Source organism: Aspergillus melleus (assembly GCF_016097325.1).
Source record: "Aspergillus melleus strain CBS 546.65 chromosome Unknown contig3, whole genome shotgun sequence".
NCBI lineage: Eukaryota > Fungi > Ascomycota > Eurotiomycetes > Eurotiales > Aspergillaceae > Aspergillus > Aspergillus melleus.
Genome location: NW_025763372.1, coordinates 4103753 through 4122849, shown reverse-complemented (window position 1 = coordinate 4122849; position 19097 = coordinate 4103753). Strand labels below are relative to the sequence as shown.

At 52.9% G+C, this 19097-nt stretch overlaps 6 protein-coding genes across 8 annotated transcripts; 2 read left to right on the top strand and 4 right to left on the bottom strand.

Annotated features, from left to right (window-relative positions):
* Positions 1–5644: 5644 nt before the first annotated feature.
* Positions 5645–7489, top strand: LDX57_006513 (putative mitochondrial carrier protein; the record flags this gene model as incomplete). Its single annotated transcript, XM_046088224.1, has 5 exons — positions 5645–6379; positions 6445–6518; positions 6619–6837; positions 6895–7232; positions 7286–7489. Exons 1-5 carry the CDS (start codon positions 6372–6374, stop codon positions 7487–7489), a joined length of 843 nt encoding a protein of 280 aa, XP_045944194.1. The 5' UTR covers positions 5645–6371.
* A 186-nt stretch (positions 7490–7675) lies between these two features.
* On the top strand, positions 7676–10735 carry RIM20. 3 transcript variants are annotated; one of them, XM_046088221.1, is made up of 7 exons: positions 7676–7859; positions 7928–8165; positions 8242–8296; positions 8356–9250; positions 9309–9883; positions 9935–10337; positions 10391–10735. In XM_046088221.1, the coding sequence occupies exons 1-7, from the start codon at positions 7852–7854 to the stop codon at positions 10626–10628; spliced, it is 2412 nt and encodes an 803-aa protein (XP_045944192.1). In that variant the 5' UTR covers positions 7676–7851; the 3' UTR covers positions 10629–10735. The 3 variants fall into 3 exon arrangements, with proteins under 3 accessions (XP_045944192.1, XP_045944191.1, XP_045944193.1); XM_046088223.1 differs by having other exon boundaries at positions 7676–8165; XM_046088222.1 differs by having other exon boundaries at positions 7676–9250.
* Positions 10736–10804: 69 nt separating this feature from the next.
* LDX57_006511 (uncharacterized protein) lies at positions 10805–12453 on the bottom strand (the record flags this gene model as incomplete). The annotated part of the gene is made up of 3 exons (XM_046088220.1): positions 10805–11206; positions 11294–12078; positions 12282–12453. The coding sequence occupies 3 exons, from the start codon at positions 12451–12453 to the stop codon at positions 10805–10807; spliced, it is 1359 nt and encodes a 452-aa protein (XP_045944190.1).
* Positions 12454–12738: 285 nt separating this feature from the next.
* On the bottom strand, positions 12739–14347 carry LDX57_006510 (fungal specific transcription factor domain-containing protein; the record flags this gene model as incomplete). Its single annotated transcript, XM_046088219.1, has 2 exons — positions 12739–13282; positions 13341–14347. 2 exons carry the CDS (start codon positions 14345–14347, stop codon positions 12739–12741), a joined length of 1551 nt encoding a protein of 516 aa, XP_045944189.1.
* Positions 14348–14639: 292 nt separating this feature from the next.
* Positions 14640–15247, bottom strand: LDX57_006509 (transcription factor domain-containing protein; the record flags this gene model as incomplete). The annotated part of the gene is made up of 2 exons (XM_046088218.1): positions 14640–15010; positions 15082–15247. 2 exons carry the CDS (start codon positions 15245–15247, stop codon positions 14640–14642), a joined length of 537 nt encoding a protein of 178 aa, XP_045944188.1.
* Positions 15248–15916: 669 nt separating this feature from the next.
* On the bottom strand, positions 15917–17953 carry LDX57_006508 (type I 3-dehydroquinate dehydratase; the record flags this gene model as incomplete). Its single annotated transcript, XM_046088217.1, has 1 exon — positions 15917–17953. The coding sequence occupies one exon, from the start codon at positions 17951–17953 to the stop codon at positions 15917–15919; it is 2037 nt and encodes a 678-aa protein (XP_045944187.1).
* Between the last annotated feature and the right edge of the window lie 1144 nt (positions 17954–19097).

Here is a 19097-nt window from a genome sequence, read left to right as displayed (position 1 = left end):
TCTGTTCTCCAAGATACTCTACGGAGTAAAATATATATATTGTTCTCTAGCCGCTGTAGATAACCCGGAATTGCAAATTTCTAGACGCCAGGTGGCCACTGAGGTGTTAGAAAATGACAAGAAATGAATGATTATGCACACCTAAATAAAGAGTTGGTTGTGATGATTGATGTTGGCCCTTTTGGTGAGATATAAAGTCCTAATATACAGCGTATCATAGCTTTATCCGCCACTTATCCGTGCATTTATATCCACGCAATGTTAAATACGGTCTTCTCGCTCACGTCTTTTGTTAATCGATCCGCTTGGTTAAGGCCCTGGCAACATAGCTGCTTGTTCGTACTGATCAAATATTGTTTTACTACTCGGTATATTTTCTGCTAGGATTTCTGGCCACCGGAAACCCTCCGAGCCTAGGCGGAGATCTGAAGCAATTATCTTGATTTTCTAACTTTGAACTGTTACTCACGCTGTATAATCTTCGACAAATTGTATTTAACATTAGCAAACTTTCGTATAATACTCCCAGGAAGCCAAGTATCAGTCTTCAAAATGCTCCCAAGTCGATTGCGGTTGTGCTGATTCATATTAGTGACGATGACTTGCCCCAGGGCAACTGCACATGAGAGAACTGCATGAGCGCTGCATTATTTCAGCAAGCTGTTTGAATACAGCTTTCCCAGTGGTGGGAAAAATGGTGGAAAATGAGGAGGACAACCTGCGGCTACAGCGCATCCGACGGCCATGTCAAGGATTTCTATTGGCTACTTTGTCGTGCTTGTACAGTACGGCTCGCTTCCCTGGACTGTATAATTGGTTATGAGAGGTTTCACTGGAGCAGCCATCCAGGATTTGCTTGAACTGAAAGGCCTTGCCCATAACCTCGATCCCGAATCCGCTGGGCCATAGTGGGCCGGGTGGTATCTATGAGTAAGTTTGCTCGGCCACTGGTAGACTGGTAGACGCGAATATTTGACCAAGGCGCCTCATGTGCTCAAGCACCTCCCCCGCTGGCCTGAGAGAAGTACTCAGGAACATCATGTGTCAGAAGCTTATTGAGACAATTGAATATTTATGCAGATATAGAGTTGATTCACCCGGGATAACCAGGGAACTTAACGGCTGCAATAACTGTGGCATCATCCAAAAAACAGAGCACCTCGGCAAGACAACCAAAAGAGACCCATGCCCTAACCGCATCGCCAGTGGTAATTATATAAAGAGCAATGGGGCTTGGAAGAGGGCCTAGTGGATTTGGGGATCTGAGATCCTAATAGGAGTTTATCTCACAATTTAGTGAATTTTATCTATCATATACTTCCTTGTGCTTACTATGCAATCATCTTCCAGTAGAATCTGAACCCTCAGATTTTTAGCTCTATTATCAAGTATCCTCGCAAAATCCGCCTTGTTCCTCTATCGTGCAGTGTTCTCTCTCTTCTAGTAGTGGCATCTTCCTCGAGTACATGAGAGGTACGACCCTAATCAACAGTTAAAATACTATCTACTAATTTCTCTTAGACAAATCCCTTTTTTTTTTTAGAATACAAAACAATTATATTCGGGACCAGCAAATTATGATAATTACTAAAGTTGAGAAGTTAGAATCTCTACTCCTACGGAAAAAATAGATGAATGATCTCGCTCAAGCTATCGCTTTCTTAGAGTCTCTCAACCTAGCTTATAGTGATTACGACTTGAAAATGTTTTACTGGACCGAAATCGACTAAAGCTATCCGGTTGTGACTGTACGGCGAAAATTAAAACAAATTACGAAGCTTGCATGGCTCTGTATGGTAGAATGCTCAATAACAAGGAGTCAGATCAAGGAGAATGTGGCATTCCTGGTCTTCTTGTTCCTCGAACGGAACAGCTCGCCCTTGGTTCCTTATATTATTTGATGAACTATGGCTTTGAGATTTATGGAGATCGCTGTCTTGCCGAGGATCTTTACGAGCATGGCTCTAAGGTTGTGGACTTGCTACAAAATATGGAATTTCCGGCATTAGACGGCAATCCGCTGATTGACGATATCATGGACAAATGTTGGCATAATAAATATGTAACTGTTTCGGAATTAGCTGCGCACACTAAGTCACTTTTGAACGAAAGAACCGATGCAATGGAAAGTAGCGAAGTGGCAACTCTTGTCACAACAATGTTCAACGAAAGGTGGCATATGGTCATGGGTCGCATAATTCATGGGATGCTTATGGCCTTGGAGCATGGTACAGGTCGTTATTAAACAGTTTCCACGGCGAGGCAATTACTGCTGAGCGAGCCAGTGGCGACAATCGTGATAGTGACCAAAATCGCTTGGGCGAGGAATTTATTTCGAAACAGGAATTCTGTCGGGACCTGGAGAAACGTAGACTTCTTCATGCGCTTACTTCAGGCGAGCCTGAGCAAATTGGATTCACTTTCGATTGGTATAGACACAGTATTTAGTCAGAAGCTCTCATCACACTTGCGGCATTTTCGATCATTACTTCGGTGGTACTCTGTAAGTCATATATCTTGGCTTGTCAGCCCCATCCTACCGCTCTTTGGTTTCATATACTGTCATGCCTTAGTTCTACGGGTTGGAGCTGATACCTGGCAGAGGCCTTCGCGTAGTTAAAGGCTCTGCTTACATATAACCCTGAGAGGCCGGCTGCGAGAAAAGGCTTGAGTTGCGAATGTATGCAGAAGTGAACTCTTCCAAGCTAGCTTATGTGGAAAATAACTGGAAATGAATTCTTTACGTCTTTTGTACTATATCATTCTCTCATGGATAACTTATGTCTGACCTAGCTATATCTCCCTGAATATAATAGTATTGGATAGTTCTGTCCGACTGCTATGATATACCAGAGGGCCCCCACTAAGTGCTTCCTCGAGACGCTCTCGCTCGAGTCTCCTCTCTCGTTCTTCCTGCTTTTACTGGGCCCTCTGTAGTTGGGGAAGATATGCTCTCAAAGTCGGCCGCGTCATGTCACCTGAGCCTTGCCCAGGATCTGCAGTGGGTGCAGATTGGTATGAGTCACGCGTGAGCGGTATCGCTTCATGAGATATCCTCGTATACTGACTAGAGACATCTGTATCATCCAGGACGGGCTGGTGTGGCATGCTTGAGTGATATAGGCAATCTGGGAACAATTGGTGATTGACTTTGGATCATATGCTGAATGAGCTGGACGAATGTAGGGTGGAGATCACCCGTACTCCGCCGTTCGTACACGTAGGTAGGTCCATTGAATCATACTAATTATATGTCTGGTGTAGTTCGCATAGTGATGGGTAGGGGTGACCCACTGAGATATGTGCTGAATTACAGCGGCCCTCATACAAGAGTTGATGGCTCCATAATTTATCAAGCTGAGTGATTAGCTACTTCCGTACAGTAATAGTTAAATGCATAAACCCAGGGACAACGTACTATTACGACACCATTCTCTGAATCGATTGGGTTGGTCCACGATACCACAATACCACGGTCCATGTGATTATAGACTTTGGGGAATCCACGAACCGTCCTTCCCCAGCCTGATGATCGAGTCAACAACCCTTTTCTGGACAGTAATCCAGATTTCCTGATAGGTCAGCCAAGGTACGCTCTTGGGAGGCAGCCCTGAAGTAGGTATCATGATCTAAACCCATGCGAGCGTTGGTCCTGGATCCGGGGAATTTCTTTTCTTTTGTGCAATCAAAGCATAGCACATCAACCGGTGAACTGTACACTGTCCACCCAAAGGAGTCGACTCCATTGTCTTCCATACACTAATTTGTGAAATCAGCTTCACAATGCAGAGAAGAGGAATTATCTCTTAGTTTACACCTAAGAAACGCAAGAACATGAATAGCTAGCGCCGGAGTAATGATTGGTATTGATACAATGTTCTTATAATACATAACTACCTTGATCAGGAAACAAGACATGCGTAAATTAATCTGCTGTTCACTCATGAGCCCCTAAGAGAGACCTACAGTTCTAACCCAAGCATGGCATCAAGGCTCGCCTTTTCTAAAATCAGATTGACATGTTGAAAAACAATGAGCTATCTATATCACAGATTATCAATGCTGCTGAGTGTAGCCTTAGATTAGTTTACTCAATCTAATTAAATCTAAAGCTATTCAACAATCCCAGAGCACTGCCAATCCGCGCTAACTAACCACAAAGTTTTATATCTTTAATCCTAGAAGCGCTTTACAACAGTTTAATCAATAAATCTACTCTATACTTAGACAAGGTATCTGTCTTTTTATAGAATAAATTCGACATTCATGTGTTAATCTCCAGTATTAGCAGAGCTATAGCTTCTATCGATTGATCTAAAAAAATGACTCAGTAAAAGGCTAAAGAGAGAAATCAGGACTTATAAGATAATTATATTTATAATATATCTAACTTTTATTCCTATCAGTTAGTCTTTTAAGATAAATTTAGATATATTAAACAAATAATAATTAAACAAATAGACTAGTTACCGCTCAGTATAATATCAACTTAGATTTCCAAGTTTCATCATGACAAACGTTATCCAATTTTGCCCACATACACTCAAAATAGGATTATTCTCTCCCAAGGTTTTCACGATACTACAAATGTCACTTTATTTAAGGATTCTATTGAATAGCTCCTCCAACATTGTGGGAAGTAGCCCGGAAAAAGTATGTTCTTATCATGGACAATCGAAGAGATGTGCTTGCATACAAGCATCCCCGTCATTCATCGCAAATAAGCGCCGCATGAGACGGAAACGCGATAAAGGCGGCAACGTCCGGATGAGGCAGGAAGGCTCATTTCGTACTTTGTGCCCGAGCTCTGGAGTATAAACATATCTGGCTAAGGAGGTAGCTTCGTCGCCGATCACCACCATCTGCAACCCCTACTGCATCAGGAAGAGGAAGCTCAGACCAATGCGAGACAAGCGGGGTAAACGAGACGGGCGGGTACGACCACCGCCGGACTGGGTTGGTCCGTCCCTTGCCACTCTGAACTGAAGTCTTGGACCCGGGCGATCATCCTGTGCTGCAGTACTGTACATAGTACTCCGTCCAGTCTGTGGACATCGATACAGGGCCCTATGTCATGTCATCGTCTCTCGCAGTGGTTGCTCGACAGACTGATCGCCCTCCGTGTCACCACTAGACAGTAGACCGAGCAGTCTCAAAACTGAGGAGGGATCGTACTGGAGACCTCACGACGACGTCATTGGCCCAACCCGCCTTTAAACCGGGTCGAGACTTTCCCATGGCGGGGGGAAAGCGTTGGCCCACTCACGTTGGCTCTGGCAGTCTTTGGCAGGAAGCTAGCGCTCTGCAGTGCACTCAGGCCGCACAACTAATCGCTTGTGATGGATGTCGGCCCTGCTGCGCTCTCGCCGTCTCTCCCTCTCTCCCCTCCCTCCTCCCTCTCCCTTCACCTCCCATCGATTGTCCTCTCTTCATTGGGCTCTCGGTCGCACTTGGGAGTGGACGTCAGCTTCCCTGGAGGTATGTTTCCTTTTTGTTTTCTTTTTCTATTCCCCTCTTTTCACCCCTCTCTCTGACTGTTCGTCCCATTTGCTGTTCCGTTGCATGTAACAATCAAAGGGATGGGGAGCTGTCAAAGTGGCATGTGTGCGATAATGACTGACTGTGGATCTGGTCTGTGACCTCTAGGTAGCTCCTGAACCATTCCATCCGCATTATTCACAAAAAGAACGTGGGAAATTCACGAGAGAGCCCGTTTGCGACCTTGCACAAAACCTGCCATTATCGTTATATATAGTTCTGTGGTGACTGGCCGTGCGGAAACAGAGAGGGTTGGAACATATATCTTACTATTACTCCCTATACATTGACCGAACCGACCGTATCAGTTCTCCTGATCTGACAGACATTCTCTGTCTTTTGAATATACTCTGCAACATCCCCCAAGGTTGATCGGGGTCTGCTTCATGGACAATTGTGGGACGCCGAACGGTCTGCTCGCACGTTGAGAGACCGCTTTGCGTTCCATAGGGTTCCCCAGCCTGCCACCTGACGATCACGACGTTAGTGCACCTAGCGACTAAGCAACGACTCAGCGAGATTCCTCTACTTCTGCCCCCGATGGGATACCTCCAGGGATGACTCTTGACAAACACTCTGAACATGCACCCTACTCTCCCTCTCACTCTCAACCCGCTCCTGTCATAATGCCGACTGGTAAAACTTGGATGGGCCACAACGAAGCTGCCTATAACAGGTTTTTGAAAGATTACAAGACTCAAGTCGCCTCGGCCACCTCCACCGTCTGCGCGACTCTGGCTGTGGTAAGTGTTGTCGATCCGATGTCGCCGGAGAGAAGAACCCAGGGCTGATCCCCGCGCTTCCAGACTCCACTGGAGAACGTCAAAACTCGTATGCAGACGTGAGTATAGAAAGAACTCAAGCGACTTCCGCTTGCTGGTCGGGACTACGGCTGACTCGATTTAGTCACAACTTTCGCAATGTCTTCGTTTGTGCGCGCTACCTCTGGCGTACCGAAGGCCCTCGTGGTTATGTAGCTGGTAAGTGAACCGCCCCTACCCCATAATCCCCTCTTCCTTCTCCCCTCCTCACCTTTCAGCGCTCGAAACTCCACATGATTAATATGATTTTGTAATGCAGGAGCTTTGCCACCTCTCGCCAGCGTTACTGCGGTGCGCGTTTTGAACTTCTCTACATACAATGCCGCCAAGCACCGCATTTCTAGATTTATTGAGAGCACCACCGGTCAGTCTCCTCTGGAGCAGTACAATCAGCCCGGCAGTTCTCCCACTCTGATGACCCTTGGTACCTTTTTCTCCGCCGGTCTGATTGCCGGTTTGATCACCGCACCCTTGGCCTGTAAGCTTGAATTCAACCTGATCTGCCTTCTCCCCGTCACTGACTGCTTCAATGTAGGCCCTTTTGAACTGGCAAAGAATGTTGTCCAGACCTCGGTCCTGGTGTCTAACCGTGCCCAGGCGTCTCCCAACGCCGTGGGGGATCCTTCTCTGCGCAACAAGCCTCGTCTCGGCACCATCGAAGCGATCCGTCAGATCGTACAGCGCTATGGATTCCGTGGTTTGTATACCGGTTTCAAACTTCACACTATGCGCGATACTCTTGGATCCGGCCTGTATTTCAGCGTTTACGAGACCGTCAAGCAGCTTGCAGCCAAGGAGCTTGGCCCTGACAAGTCCCCATTCGGCGCTCCTATGATTGCCGGCGCCATCTGTAGCACTGTGCCTTGGTTCTGCGTAAGTCGACTTTCAACAATTCGTATGCCTTCGGATCTTACTAACGGACGCAGACCTATCCGCTTGATACTAGAAAGACTCGCGCGCAGAGCGTGCTGCTGGGAAAGACCTCGGAGGTGGGCGAAGCATCTGCCGCGGTTGCCAAGTCGAGCATGTACAAAGGTCTTTCAATTATCCTGATCCGTACCGGTGTCAACAACATGATCCTGCTCAGTATTTTTGAGTACATCAAGATGAGAATCAACCAGCTTGATTGATCGAAGGCGATGGGGGACGCAATCTTACCAATTTGGCGCTCCTGGTTGAGAGCGATTTTGGTGGCAGTGGAATGCTGGGTCCTGAAAGATATTTTCTTTTCTCTGGAGTACATAGTTGCATGAGCTTGAAGCTCTTAACACGTACAGAATGACATATGCCCGGAAGGGTAGTTTAATCCATCTGACTTCTTTACGGAAGTACGGAGTAAATCCAATGCCAAGACGGTCGAGGGCCGATGGCAGCCTGAGGCATCCACAACGTCATCCGTTGCCCGGCGGGGTTTCGCCGGGTTTTTCCCACGTCAACAAAAGTTGCCGCGCAACGATCTCTCTTCTCTCCGTGCGCTCTGCTGACCCCGACAATGGCATCGTACGTGCTTCTTTCTCTAGGACTGCCTCCGTTGTGTGTTGCGCAGAGAGACTAATATCCTGGTTTAGCAATATTCTTCAGGTTCCTTTTCGACGTTCCCACCCCGTTTCCTTATCCGATGCCATCACCCAATACATCTCGTCCAAATATGACCAGCGTCCGGATATGTTCGCAGATGATCTCTTGATCATCGATCGACTGCGAAATGAAGCGATCAATGTACAGGAACCTCATGTGAGCGGAATTAGCCGGCTGGTCACATACGCAGCGCAGCTTAAATGGCTGGGTGGGAAATTTCCAGTGGATGTAAGTCGATGCCCCCTCACATTTCCCTTCCTTATGAGGAGAATCGTGATGATTGACATAAGCTGGTTTATTGTAGGTCGGTGTGGAGTTTCCGTGGTACCCTGCTTTTGGGTTTAATACGTCAAGGCCTAGTATGTCGTGGACGGATCCATCGGACAATGGAGGAATAGATTACTAACTCGAGGACAAGTCTCGCAAAACAACATCCGATTCGAACTGGCCAACATCCTCTTTAACCTCTCCGCATTATACTCGCAACTGGCATTTTCGGTCAACCGGACGACGTCCGACGGACTCAAACAGGCATGCAACTACTTCTGCCAGGCGGCCGGAGTCCTGGCACATCTGCGCACAGAGGTCCTTGCGGACCTTCGCACGACTCCTCCCGAGGACATGGATGAGATGACGCTTTTGAGCTTGGAGCAGCTCCTTCTAGCCGAGGGGCAGGAGTGCTTTTGGCAGAAGGCCGTCAAGGACGGACTGAAGGATGCGTCGATCGCTCGGCTGGCGGCCAAGGTCTCTGACTTCTATGCAGACGCGGGCGACCATGCGGTCAAGTCGAACGCCATCAGCCCCGAATGGATCCATCACATGACGGCCAAGCATCACCATTTCGCCGCTGCGGCGCAGTATCGACAATCGTTGGACTGCTTGGAGAAGCGCAAGTATGGCGAGGAGGTGGCGCGCCTCCGGGATAGCGAGGCCTGCGTGAACGAGGCCTTGAAGGAATCGCGATGGATCAATCGCACCGTGCTGGGGGATCTTCAAGGGTTGAAGAACCGAGTGACGGAGGACCTAAAACGCGCGGAAAAGGACAACGACGTGATATACCTCATTCCGGTCCCGCCGAAGTCGGAGCTCAAGATTATTGACCGCGCATGCATGGTTGCAGCCAAGGCTCCGTCTCAAGTGACGGACGCCATCTCCATGCTCGGAGACAATGGGCCCCTGGGCCAGCCGTTGTTCTCGAAGTTGGTGCCCTATGCTGTCCACATCGCCGCCAGCATCTACTCGGACCGTCGTGATCGGCTGGTCAACGAGACCATCATTGGCGAGTTGGAGACTATGACTGACAAACTGCGAGAGTGAGTTCGATTTGGAATTGGTTTAAACTGTCTTCAACGATACTAATATGAGGTCTAGCTTGTTGTCATCTCTAAATCTTCCCGGCTCTCTGCAGGCCCTCGAGAAGCCGCTTGGCCTACCGCCGACACTCGTGTCCCACGCTGAAGAGATGCGCCAGCAGGACGGGCTGAATCGACTACGTCGGTCTCTCGAAGATACGTCCAAGGTGAAGGGGAATGATAGGGCGATTTACAATGAAGGAGTTGAACTTCTAGCCGCCGAAAAGGCCGAAGACGATGCGTCGCGCCGAAGATACGGAACCGATCGATGGACCCGCGAGTCGTCGGAGGCAGCGGCAACGAAACTGTTCACAACGTCACGCGAGATCGATGGGTACTTCACCTCGGCACAGAGCAGCGACAACCTTGTCGAACAAAAGCTGAAGGACTCGGAGGCGGTGTTCCGCGTTCTCACTGGCACCAACCGGGATCTGGAGATGTATGTGCCGAGCAGCCGTCGCGCGGCCATTCTGCCGGAAGTCGAGCAGGAGGCCATTCGACTCCGGGGTTGTTTGAGCGAGGTGAGCCGGCTGGAACACCGGCGGAAACGGAGGGCGCAAGCGCTGAAGGACAAGGCGCGAGCCGATGATATCAGTAAGTCAGACCCAGGACGAGAGGAAGTGCTAGGGCTGATTATTTCTATAGGCAAAGCTCTCCTGAAGGAGGCTGCTCGCTTGGAGCGAGAATTCCCGATGCAAGCCATTCAGGCAGGTCAGTTCGAGGATCTGTTCGAGGAGCAGCTGCATCTGTACGATACCGACCTGGAAATGGTGACGCAGGAGCAGCACGACCAGGACCAGATCGCGGCGTTGGTGCGGGAAGCCAACCGAGCGTTCACGCGAGCGCACAAGGGCGATGCGTCGACCCGGGAGCGGGAGAAGGCGCTGCAGGAACTGGAGAACGGGTACATGAAGTACAAGGAGATTATCTCGAACATGGAGGTGGGCCGGAAGTTTTACAATGACCTGGCCAAGATCGTGAGTCGATTCCGCGACGACTGCAAAGCGTTTGTGCACCAGAGGCGGATGGAAGCCAGTCAGATGGAGTCGTATGTTCTCCCGGTCTCTTTTATTTGACTTTTCTGGACTGACATGAATCTAGGGACATTACTAGTGCGGCAGCGATGGCGTCGCTGAACCTGACGCAACCGCATTTGCGGCCGTACCCGACGTCGAGCGCGTCTCCGCCGCCGGCGCCAGCAGCGCGATCCGAGCCGTTGACGGCGCCACAACCGACGCGGGCCAACGCGATGGCGCCGGGGGTCTGGTCGCCCGAAATGGGCATTCGATTTGGCGGACAGGGGACCTGGGATCCCAGCAAGGGAGTGAAGTTCTCTTAGTACGGAGGACTTCCGGGTATTGCAAGTTTGCTAGAGGGTACTCTCCCACGTACATAGACAAATCTTTTATAAACTACTAAACCCTCGACCAACAACAAAGAATTAAGATATCTATTCATTATCTATTCATACTATAACCCGGGTATACAACTAAGCCCAAAAAAACCCCTCCCTGATTAAACAACCCGTAACATGACAGCCGCCGCCTCAGCCGCCAGCTCACGAGTCGAGATACGCAGATCCTCCCGCAAACTCATAAACTGGAACCGATCGATCCACATACGCCATCGCGGCTTCGAGATCTTCCCCGCAGGCACCTGCGGCACGGGCTCCAGCGACAGACCCACGGGCGATTCCACCTTCTGCCCTTGTCGCTCCCACAGCTCCTCGCCCATGATGACGGCCCAGAGTGCGGCCGCCGCGACGTAGACGTTCAGTTTGACGGCTTCGGTGATCTGGGCGGATTCTTTCCGCACGGCCTCTTCTTCGGCGGCTTGTTGGTCTTGCTTTTTGTGGGGTTTCTTGATTTTGTTGAGAATCTTGCTCGTAGTACCCTCATGATTATGGTGTTGATGATCCTGACGATGATGAAGTGGAGAATGAGGATGAGGAGAAGAAGAAGAAGAAGAAGAAGAAGATAACCCCTCCGTCGGAAAATGTCGCACCTCCAACGCCCCCTTCAACATCCTCACCGCGACGGCATCCAATCCACCGGTCCCTTCCCCTTCCTGATCCATCCCATTCCCATTCCCATTTCTGTCGCCATTCACATTCCTCCCCTCCGCCGCTGAGCCAAAATCCTCAGACCCCGACCCCGACCCCGGGACCGGATCCGGGACGATCTGGTGTCTCGCACACAGCGCCAGGAAGGCAACGAGATCCTCCCACGCGCGGACTTCTAGCTCCGCGAACCCCGTTGACGGACGGCCCGGTTCGTCGTGGAGGGCGATGCGCACGCCGTCGAGGAAGCGGGGGAGTTGGGACCAGATGATGCGTTTTTGTTTTCCGTTTCTGTTTCCTGTTCCTCCTCCTCTCTCTCCAGGGGGGTATCGATCGCTATCATTATCATTATCGTTATATCTGTAGCCATAGCCATAGCCATAGCCATAGTTATTGTTATTGTTATAGGGAGAGGTATAGTTATCAAACTGCTGCTCCTGCCGACCAACATCCCCCTGTCCCAACCCAACCACCGCCTCCGAATCCTCAACCAACTGAGTCCTCGAAGACGTAGCAGACCGGGTCGGCGTCGCGAACGGGTCATCCGGGATGGGATTCTGGGAGTCGAGATGCGGGCGAGGGATGGGGTTTGTTTGCCGGCGGAGGGTCTCGAGGAGCGTGAGGAGTCGGGATTGTAACGGGGTGGGCTGATCCGGGGGGGTGGTGGTTGGGCGGGGGAGTTTTTTGGAGGTGTGGAGGGTTGTGAGCCAGAGGTCGAGGAGGTAGGAGTCTAGTTTTTTTCAAACCATTTGGGTTAGATTTCGGATGTCTATTCTGGTTCTGGGTTGGTTTGAGGGATTGGGATGTTGGAACTAAAAGTGGATGGATGGATGGATGGATGGGTGTAGAGTATATGAGGTGGGTTTTGGTTTCTAGGAGGTGGGATAGATGGATGGATGAATAACTAGGATAGAAGAACAAGTCAAGACGTACCAACGTCCCCATCTGCATAGTAAATATTCTTAATCACATTGGTGATCTCGCGAACAGCCTGCTCAAGCGAGAGCTGCTCGTGCATATACAGCGTCACGATAGAGGTAAAAGGTTTCTGAAGGGATCCTTGGGCCCAGGATTTCTGGGTGGCGATGGTGTCCAGCTCTTCCATGTTCCACTCTTCTCAAGCAATAAGGATCTTGGGCTCTCGTATTTGGAGGGTTTCTGTCTGGGTGTTGAACATGGATGGTTGATAAGTTGGGGAAATGGGCGGAGGAGTTGGAGGAAGGGGTCATGATGTCATAGGTCAGATGGTGGGTGGTCGAGTCATGTTCATCATTTCTTCATAAGTCGAAAATAAAAATAATACTATATAATACAGGGGTATCTATCTTATCTGATCCGCCTCTCCATTCCAAGATCCAACCAAGCAATGAAACAACAATACGGACCCATGTCACTCCGCCTCGTGTCCCTCCCCGTTCTCGAGACTCTCTCCTAGGAAAAAGTCTAGCTCGCTGGGTCCTCCGTGCGAGTGCTCGTTCTCCGCCAACTGCTCCAGGAGACTCAGAAACGGGTCCTTCTCTGACGTCCCGTGGTCGGCCGCCCCCGTCCCGGACCCGCCGCTGCTGCCCTGGGACTGCGCGCCTGGAGTCAGGGCCGTGCCGCCGACGGGCGCTTCGAAGGGGAACGTGGCGTACTGGGGCTGCGTGGCGGGCGGCGTCGGTGCGCTGCCGCCTGCCGCCGCGGTGCTGGCCCCCGGGGCGAACGACTCGGCCAGGAAGGCGGAGCTGCTGACGCCGGACGGCGAGAATCCTGCGAGGGCGGAGCCGTCGGGGAGGCCGAGATCGGATCCCGGAGCCCACGAGGGGGACGCTTGGGAGGGGTGGAAGCTGAAGGAGTTGGATCGACCCGGTTGGGATGGGAGGGTCGGGGTGGCCGGCGGAATACTGGCGTACATGAGTCGGGGATCGGAGAAGTCCGGTCGGTCGAAGGAGATGCTATGATGCAAAGTCAGCGAGACACTTGAAAACCTTAAGGGAAGAAGAAAGAACGTACGTGTCTTCTCCGTCCACCATTCGCACATGGGCCCCGTCCACGGCCAGACCCGGGTACCGGTCGAAGAAATCCTCCAGATGAAAGACCGGGGCAAAGCGGACGGGACGCGCCGCCAGCGTTTGCACCAGCTCGGCGTGGCCCGCCGAGATGGTCTGCAGCATCTCGCGCTGGTGCTGCACGCCGGCCCATGACTGCCGCAACCACGTCAGCTGGTGCATCTCGCGCGCTAGGAAGTCGGCGCTCGACGCAAACACCTCGCCCTCGCGACCGTGATAGTGCACTCCGTGAACGTGCACCGTACCAGCCGTGCACACGCAGTAGGCCACCAGGTCCGGCCATTCGATGCGCGGGGCATGTCGCGCCAGCTCGACCAGCTCGGCGATGGCATTGGCGTGGGAGAAGCACAGCGTGGTGGCCTCGATCTGCCATGACTGGTGCTGCCCGGTCCCGCGCAGCTCGACGAGATCGATCGGTAGGAACGGTCGGTAGAGTAGGCAGTGCACCAGGTGGTAGATGAGCTTGCTGAGCAGCAGCACGGTGCTCTCGGGGTGACCGAACAGCGCCTCGATCGACGCGAACAGGTCCTGCGTGCCGGCCGCCCAGATATCCAGTTCCTGGCGGATCTTCGACAGGTTCGACAGCGCATGCCAGGGGAAGTGCGAGTCGCCCTTGACGCCGCCCGCGGCGAGGTAGCGGTGAGTGACACCGAGGATGCGTGTAATGTCGACCAGGAGGGCGGGCGCGCCGGGCCCCTTTCGTCGAGTCTCGGACGCGTACTGGATGTTGGGGCCGACGGGGTTGAAGCATTCGCCGGTTTCGGTCCCCATGGAGGGCAATCGGAGCACGATTGAATGATCTGCGACGAGACAGGGTCGTTTCGAGCCGCAGGTGAGAAATCGGTCCATGATGTAGACGGTCCAGAATAGACGACGTCTCATCTCTCGTTCCGGCGCCGGAAGGGGTGCTGGCGATGGGAGTTCGCGGTATAGATCGAGAGCCAGGACCATGGCCACGGCGTTTGCTAGAGTAACATGAGTAACCACATACCAGCTGGTCTTGATGAACACGAAGAGAACAAACCTAGAGTCATGTAGGCCTTCTTGCCGCAGCCGTGGGCGAAGAAGGTCTGGGAGAGCAGCAGCAGGGTCTGCAGTGCCTCGACGGACGGATTGTCGATGTCGACCAACGGTCGCGCCTGTCGCGCATACTCCAGGCTCTGTGGCGAACCGCTCGGGGATGTATACCTGGACACCAAGTCAGAACGCCGGTTCCTTGCAGTGGTTATCAATCAACCATCTCCTACCGAAGCGTGACGGCGTAGATGGCCATGGACAGGGCGGGCGATAATTGCCGGCACTGGTGTCGCTGACGAGTCGAGGGCTCGTCCAAGATGAAGTAGGGTTTGCCGTGAAGCCGGGCAAAATACGCATCGAGCATGGAGTCCGGTAAGCGGTTAGGGCTGGGGGTCGACAGAGTGGGCGGCGGCGGAGCCGGCTGCAGCGAAACCGGCGCCACGGGCAACTGAGACTCGAGCAACTTGACAGGCGACGTGGACGAGGCGGGCGACAGCGGATGATTCTCATCCTGCAGCCGTTTCTCGAGGCCGTCGACGCGCTTTAGCAGGGCTTCGAGCACGTCGGTTTTTGGGCCTCGCTTCTTCGGCACGGCATCTGGAGGAACCATGGGTGTCAGCTTGTCATTCTCGAATCTTAACTTTTACCTGAGAGAGGGATCCACGGACCGTAAACACAGGGGCACTGAAACACCTTGCAGGCCTCGCAGCTGGGACGAAGACGATTGCATTTGATCTTTCTCTTCCGACAGGACTTGCAGTTCATGGACTCGCGCGGCTCGGCGGTCACTCTGCGCGGCGTGAGTCGGTCGATACTGACCTGGGGACGAGACATGGTCACATTGGACATGTAGGAAGATGAAAGGGTGATTAATTATTTACATGGAAGATTAAAGGGGGAAAAGAGCAGAAAAAAGAGAGCGGGGAAGAGGAAGATGAGGGGATGGGGGGATGGAGGTGAAGATATACGGAGGAGAAAGAGAGAGAAAGAAAGAGGGAAAAGAGCGCGAGAGCGAGAGAAAAGAGGGGAAAACCAAACCCCGGATTTAAAGTGGAGGAAAAGGAAGAAACGTGGAGGGCACTAAGGCAGCATCTGGTCTAGTGTCGTCTAGTGTCGCGGACTTACAGCCGATGCGGGGAGGAAAGCCGTGCAGATTAATTAATTCGGTTAATTGCGACTTGTTGGTTGCTCCTCGGGATTTTCCCCTGTCCATCACGGACGCCTGCCCGTGCAGTTTGCTGCGAGATCGTCGCTGAAGATTGGCGTGTGCTCTGTCTCTCTTCTTCGGATCTCCCCCTTGGATATCCGTTGAATCTCCCGAGTGAAACGGAAAAGTATCAATCATATACTAGAAAAATGAAATTCATCCAGGTCAAAGAAACGCCGTATCTATATCAAGACAGAACGCACGGACGCTGCCACGTATATATGGAGTATGGATTCCCTCTCCCTCTGCTCTTCAGAGTCTCCCACCAAAATATGCACCATGATCATCCAACTCAATCAAAACACTCGTCCCGATGCCATGCGGACAAAATCAAACGGTACGTTCTGTCCGACCAACAGACGAAGCGTCTCCACGGTGGTCCAGGCGTTGACGTCTTCGATGCCGTAGGCCGTCCATCCTGCCCGTTCGGCCACGCCCACCGGATCCCCCGTGCGTTCGCCGCGAGTGAGATCGAGATACACTTTGCCGCGAGTCGACGGCGGCGAGGCACGTCCGCTGGTACGGTAGTGTCGCAGCAACGGTTGCACCAGCAGCGACTTCTCCGGGGGCAGCGCGGACACGATCACAAACGGTTGCTCCACCAACTTGACCGATTGGATCGACGTGAAGGGCTCCAGTCCGTCCGCCAGCGGCCCGCTCGCCCGAAACCCGACCGTGTAGATCGCACCCACTCCCAGGCTGCGCAGCGCAAAGACCGCTGCCGACGCCTCGCTCTCGCTGCTCGCCAAGATGATCGCCGCTCGCCCACGGTAGGCCGAAGGAACGTAGTCTCGGGTTAAAGTCGCCCGAATCCCCTTCCACGTTGCATTCTCGCCAACCAGCGCCCCGCGCGCCGCCACGATCGTGTCAACCAGCCCGATCGCTCGCGCCGCTTCGCTGAACGCGGGCACGCCGGCGCTGCTGCCACTGGAGATGGAGATCGGCGGATGCACGGACGCCCCGCCGAACGAGGGCTGCGTGATCACCCGCTCCACCGAGCCGCCGGGGCCGCGATCGATCGAGGTCAGCGTGTGCGGTAGGCTGAGCTCGTTGAAGCACTTCTCCATGAACATCGACTGCGGCGTGGACCGGAAGGACCCGACGGCGTACAGGTCTTTCTTGGGCAGCGATCCCATGATGTGTAGGGCCTCGTTGATCTCCGCCGCCGTCAGCTGGCCCGGCGCCGCGATCATGGGCAGCAGCGGATGCGTGATGGGCGAGAACACCGTGTTTAGCGCCCGAGAGAGCTGGCCCATTTGACCCATGTTGACCGCCGACAACAGCGGGTAGGCCCCGTGGGTCGTCCGGACCGTCGACCGGAAGTACTCCAGCTCGTAGTTGGCCTCGATCGTGTTGACCATGGCAATCATCTTCACGATGTCGGCGTACCGGGCGCTCTCCGCGTAGATGCGCGGCGCCTCGGGCGAGGTCCACCGCCACGTGCCCGAGAAGTCGTGGAAGGCTGACATGATGATGCTGTTCCCCTTATCGGCCGCCAGGCGGCGCCGGATATCCTCCGGTAGCCACAGTTCCACGTCGATGTACTCCACGCCCCACTGAATGGCGCGCCGGAGATACCGGTAGAAGAGCTGCGGGTCGTCCATGGGGAACTTGCCATTCTCCTTGGTGCACCGGGTCGTGAAGATGATCGGCAGCTCGGTATGCTGCCGCAGGAGCATCAGCTGCTGCCCTACGTACCGCAGGCTCGGCACGGGGCTCGAGGTCTCCTGCGGGGAGGGATCCTTCAGCAGATCTACACGGATCTCAACGGCATCGGACCCCACGGATAGGATATCGAGGTTGGGCAACGCCGCATGGACGTCCGGGAAAGTAGTGGAGATGAAATTGGTGCGATTCTTGGTCTTCAGGTCCTCGTGGGGTCTCGCCTGGCCCAGAATCAGCGACAGAAAGCGGGTCAGATCGCGGCGAAAGAAGGGGCTGCGGAGCGAGTACAGAAACTCGTAGTGGCAGCAGTCGGTGAGCGCCTCCTCCGGAAACGAGCCATCGTCCACGCAGTGAGTGTTGATTAGAATCCAATCGGACTTGTCGCACCCTTCTAAGCTCCGAGCTAGGTCATCGGCCAGAATCCCGATCACGACCGCATTTCCGCACCGGCCACTGACGGCCGATAGCGAGCTTTCCGTCGTCCACGGCTTCCCCAACACCTCCGCAACCACCTGCACAATCGTCTCCTGGCCGGCACCGTACACAATCACCGCCGCTCGCGAAGGCTCCGGGGGCACATTCTGAACCAAAGAAGAGGACAAGGCGAAGGAGGCGGCGGGTCCTTTTACAGAAGTAATGGGAGAAGAAGTCTCCGGAACAACTGTCATAGCCACGGGCTGATGAAGGGCTGTCTGCATCATCTCATTGCACAGGCAGAATACTGCGTTATCATACTTGAATGTCGACAGTCCACCTAGAAATTCGAGAAGAGCGGGAAAATACAAAAATAGAATCAAAAAAGATCAAAATCAAAATGGTATACAGGGAGAGCAGTGAGACCAGATTAGGGACGATATGCCTGGACTTGCATCGATGATCGGGGTCGGAAATTGCAGGAACCTTATCACTGTCTCCCCAGATATCCTCGACCAGAGCACAAGAGGGAGGGAGGGAGAGAGAAAGGAGGGAAGGAAGAGAAGCGGAGGCCTTATCAATCGGACAAAGGATCAACAACGGGGAGGGGGACAGGTTTAATACCCGGAAAGCCCGAAGGAGAGAAGTGAGGGTAAGGGAGGCGGACCCTATCGCAGCCCGCCCAATAATAAGAGGTAAGTCGGGAAGTAGATTATGATTGTGTAAGGGAGTTGCACTCGGTACTACCTGGTACAGAAAGGAAGGGGATGGAAATCGGAGAGGAGAGACACCGGGGACGGGCGAGAGAGTCCAGGCAACGACGACCGTAGCATTTACCAAGTGCGACGGTGCGAGGAAGAGAAGGAGAAGAGTCGAGAGTCGATGACGGCTAAATTTCCCCGGGATTCCTGCTCCGCATCCCGGAAGGCGGACCCCATTTCTCCGCCAATCACGTTGTCCCCACTACATATCCTTTGTATATGGGCCTGGAGTATAGGTAGTGTAGAGTACTCTACACTCTACACAGGATGGTAACCCGAGACTCTCATTATTTGCAGTGCAGCACTGACAGTGAATGGACAACAAGAGACACGCTCTAACATCTTCCATTCACATTCCATGCAATCGCCTCGTTTTCGCTATCGCCCTGCGGCTGATTGGACCTGCGCTTGGCTCAGACTTTCGCCTTCCGATCCACCATCAAAGGCGGTCGATGATACGAGGAAAATGCTACCCATGCTGCTCTCTGCGGCGTTTCCTGTTGGCCCGTGGAATATCCACCATGTCTAGGTCCCTGACCTACGCTGGATCCTGAGTGGGACTCAGGGGTGCCACCAAACTAGGTCCCTAATTGTCCGTCTACTTGCTATTCATCCGGTGAATACTCCCATACAGATC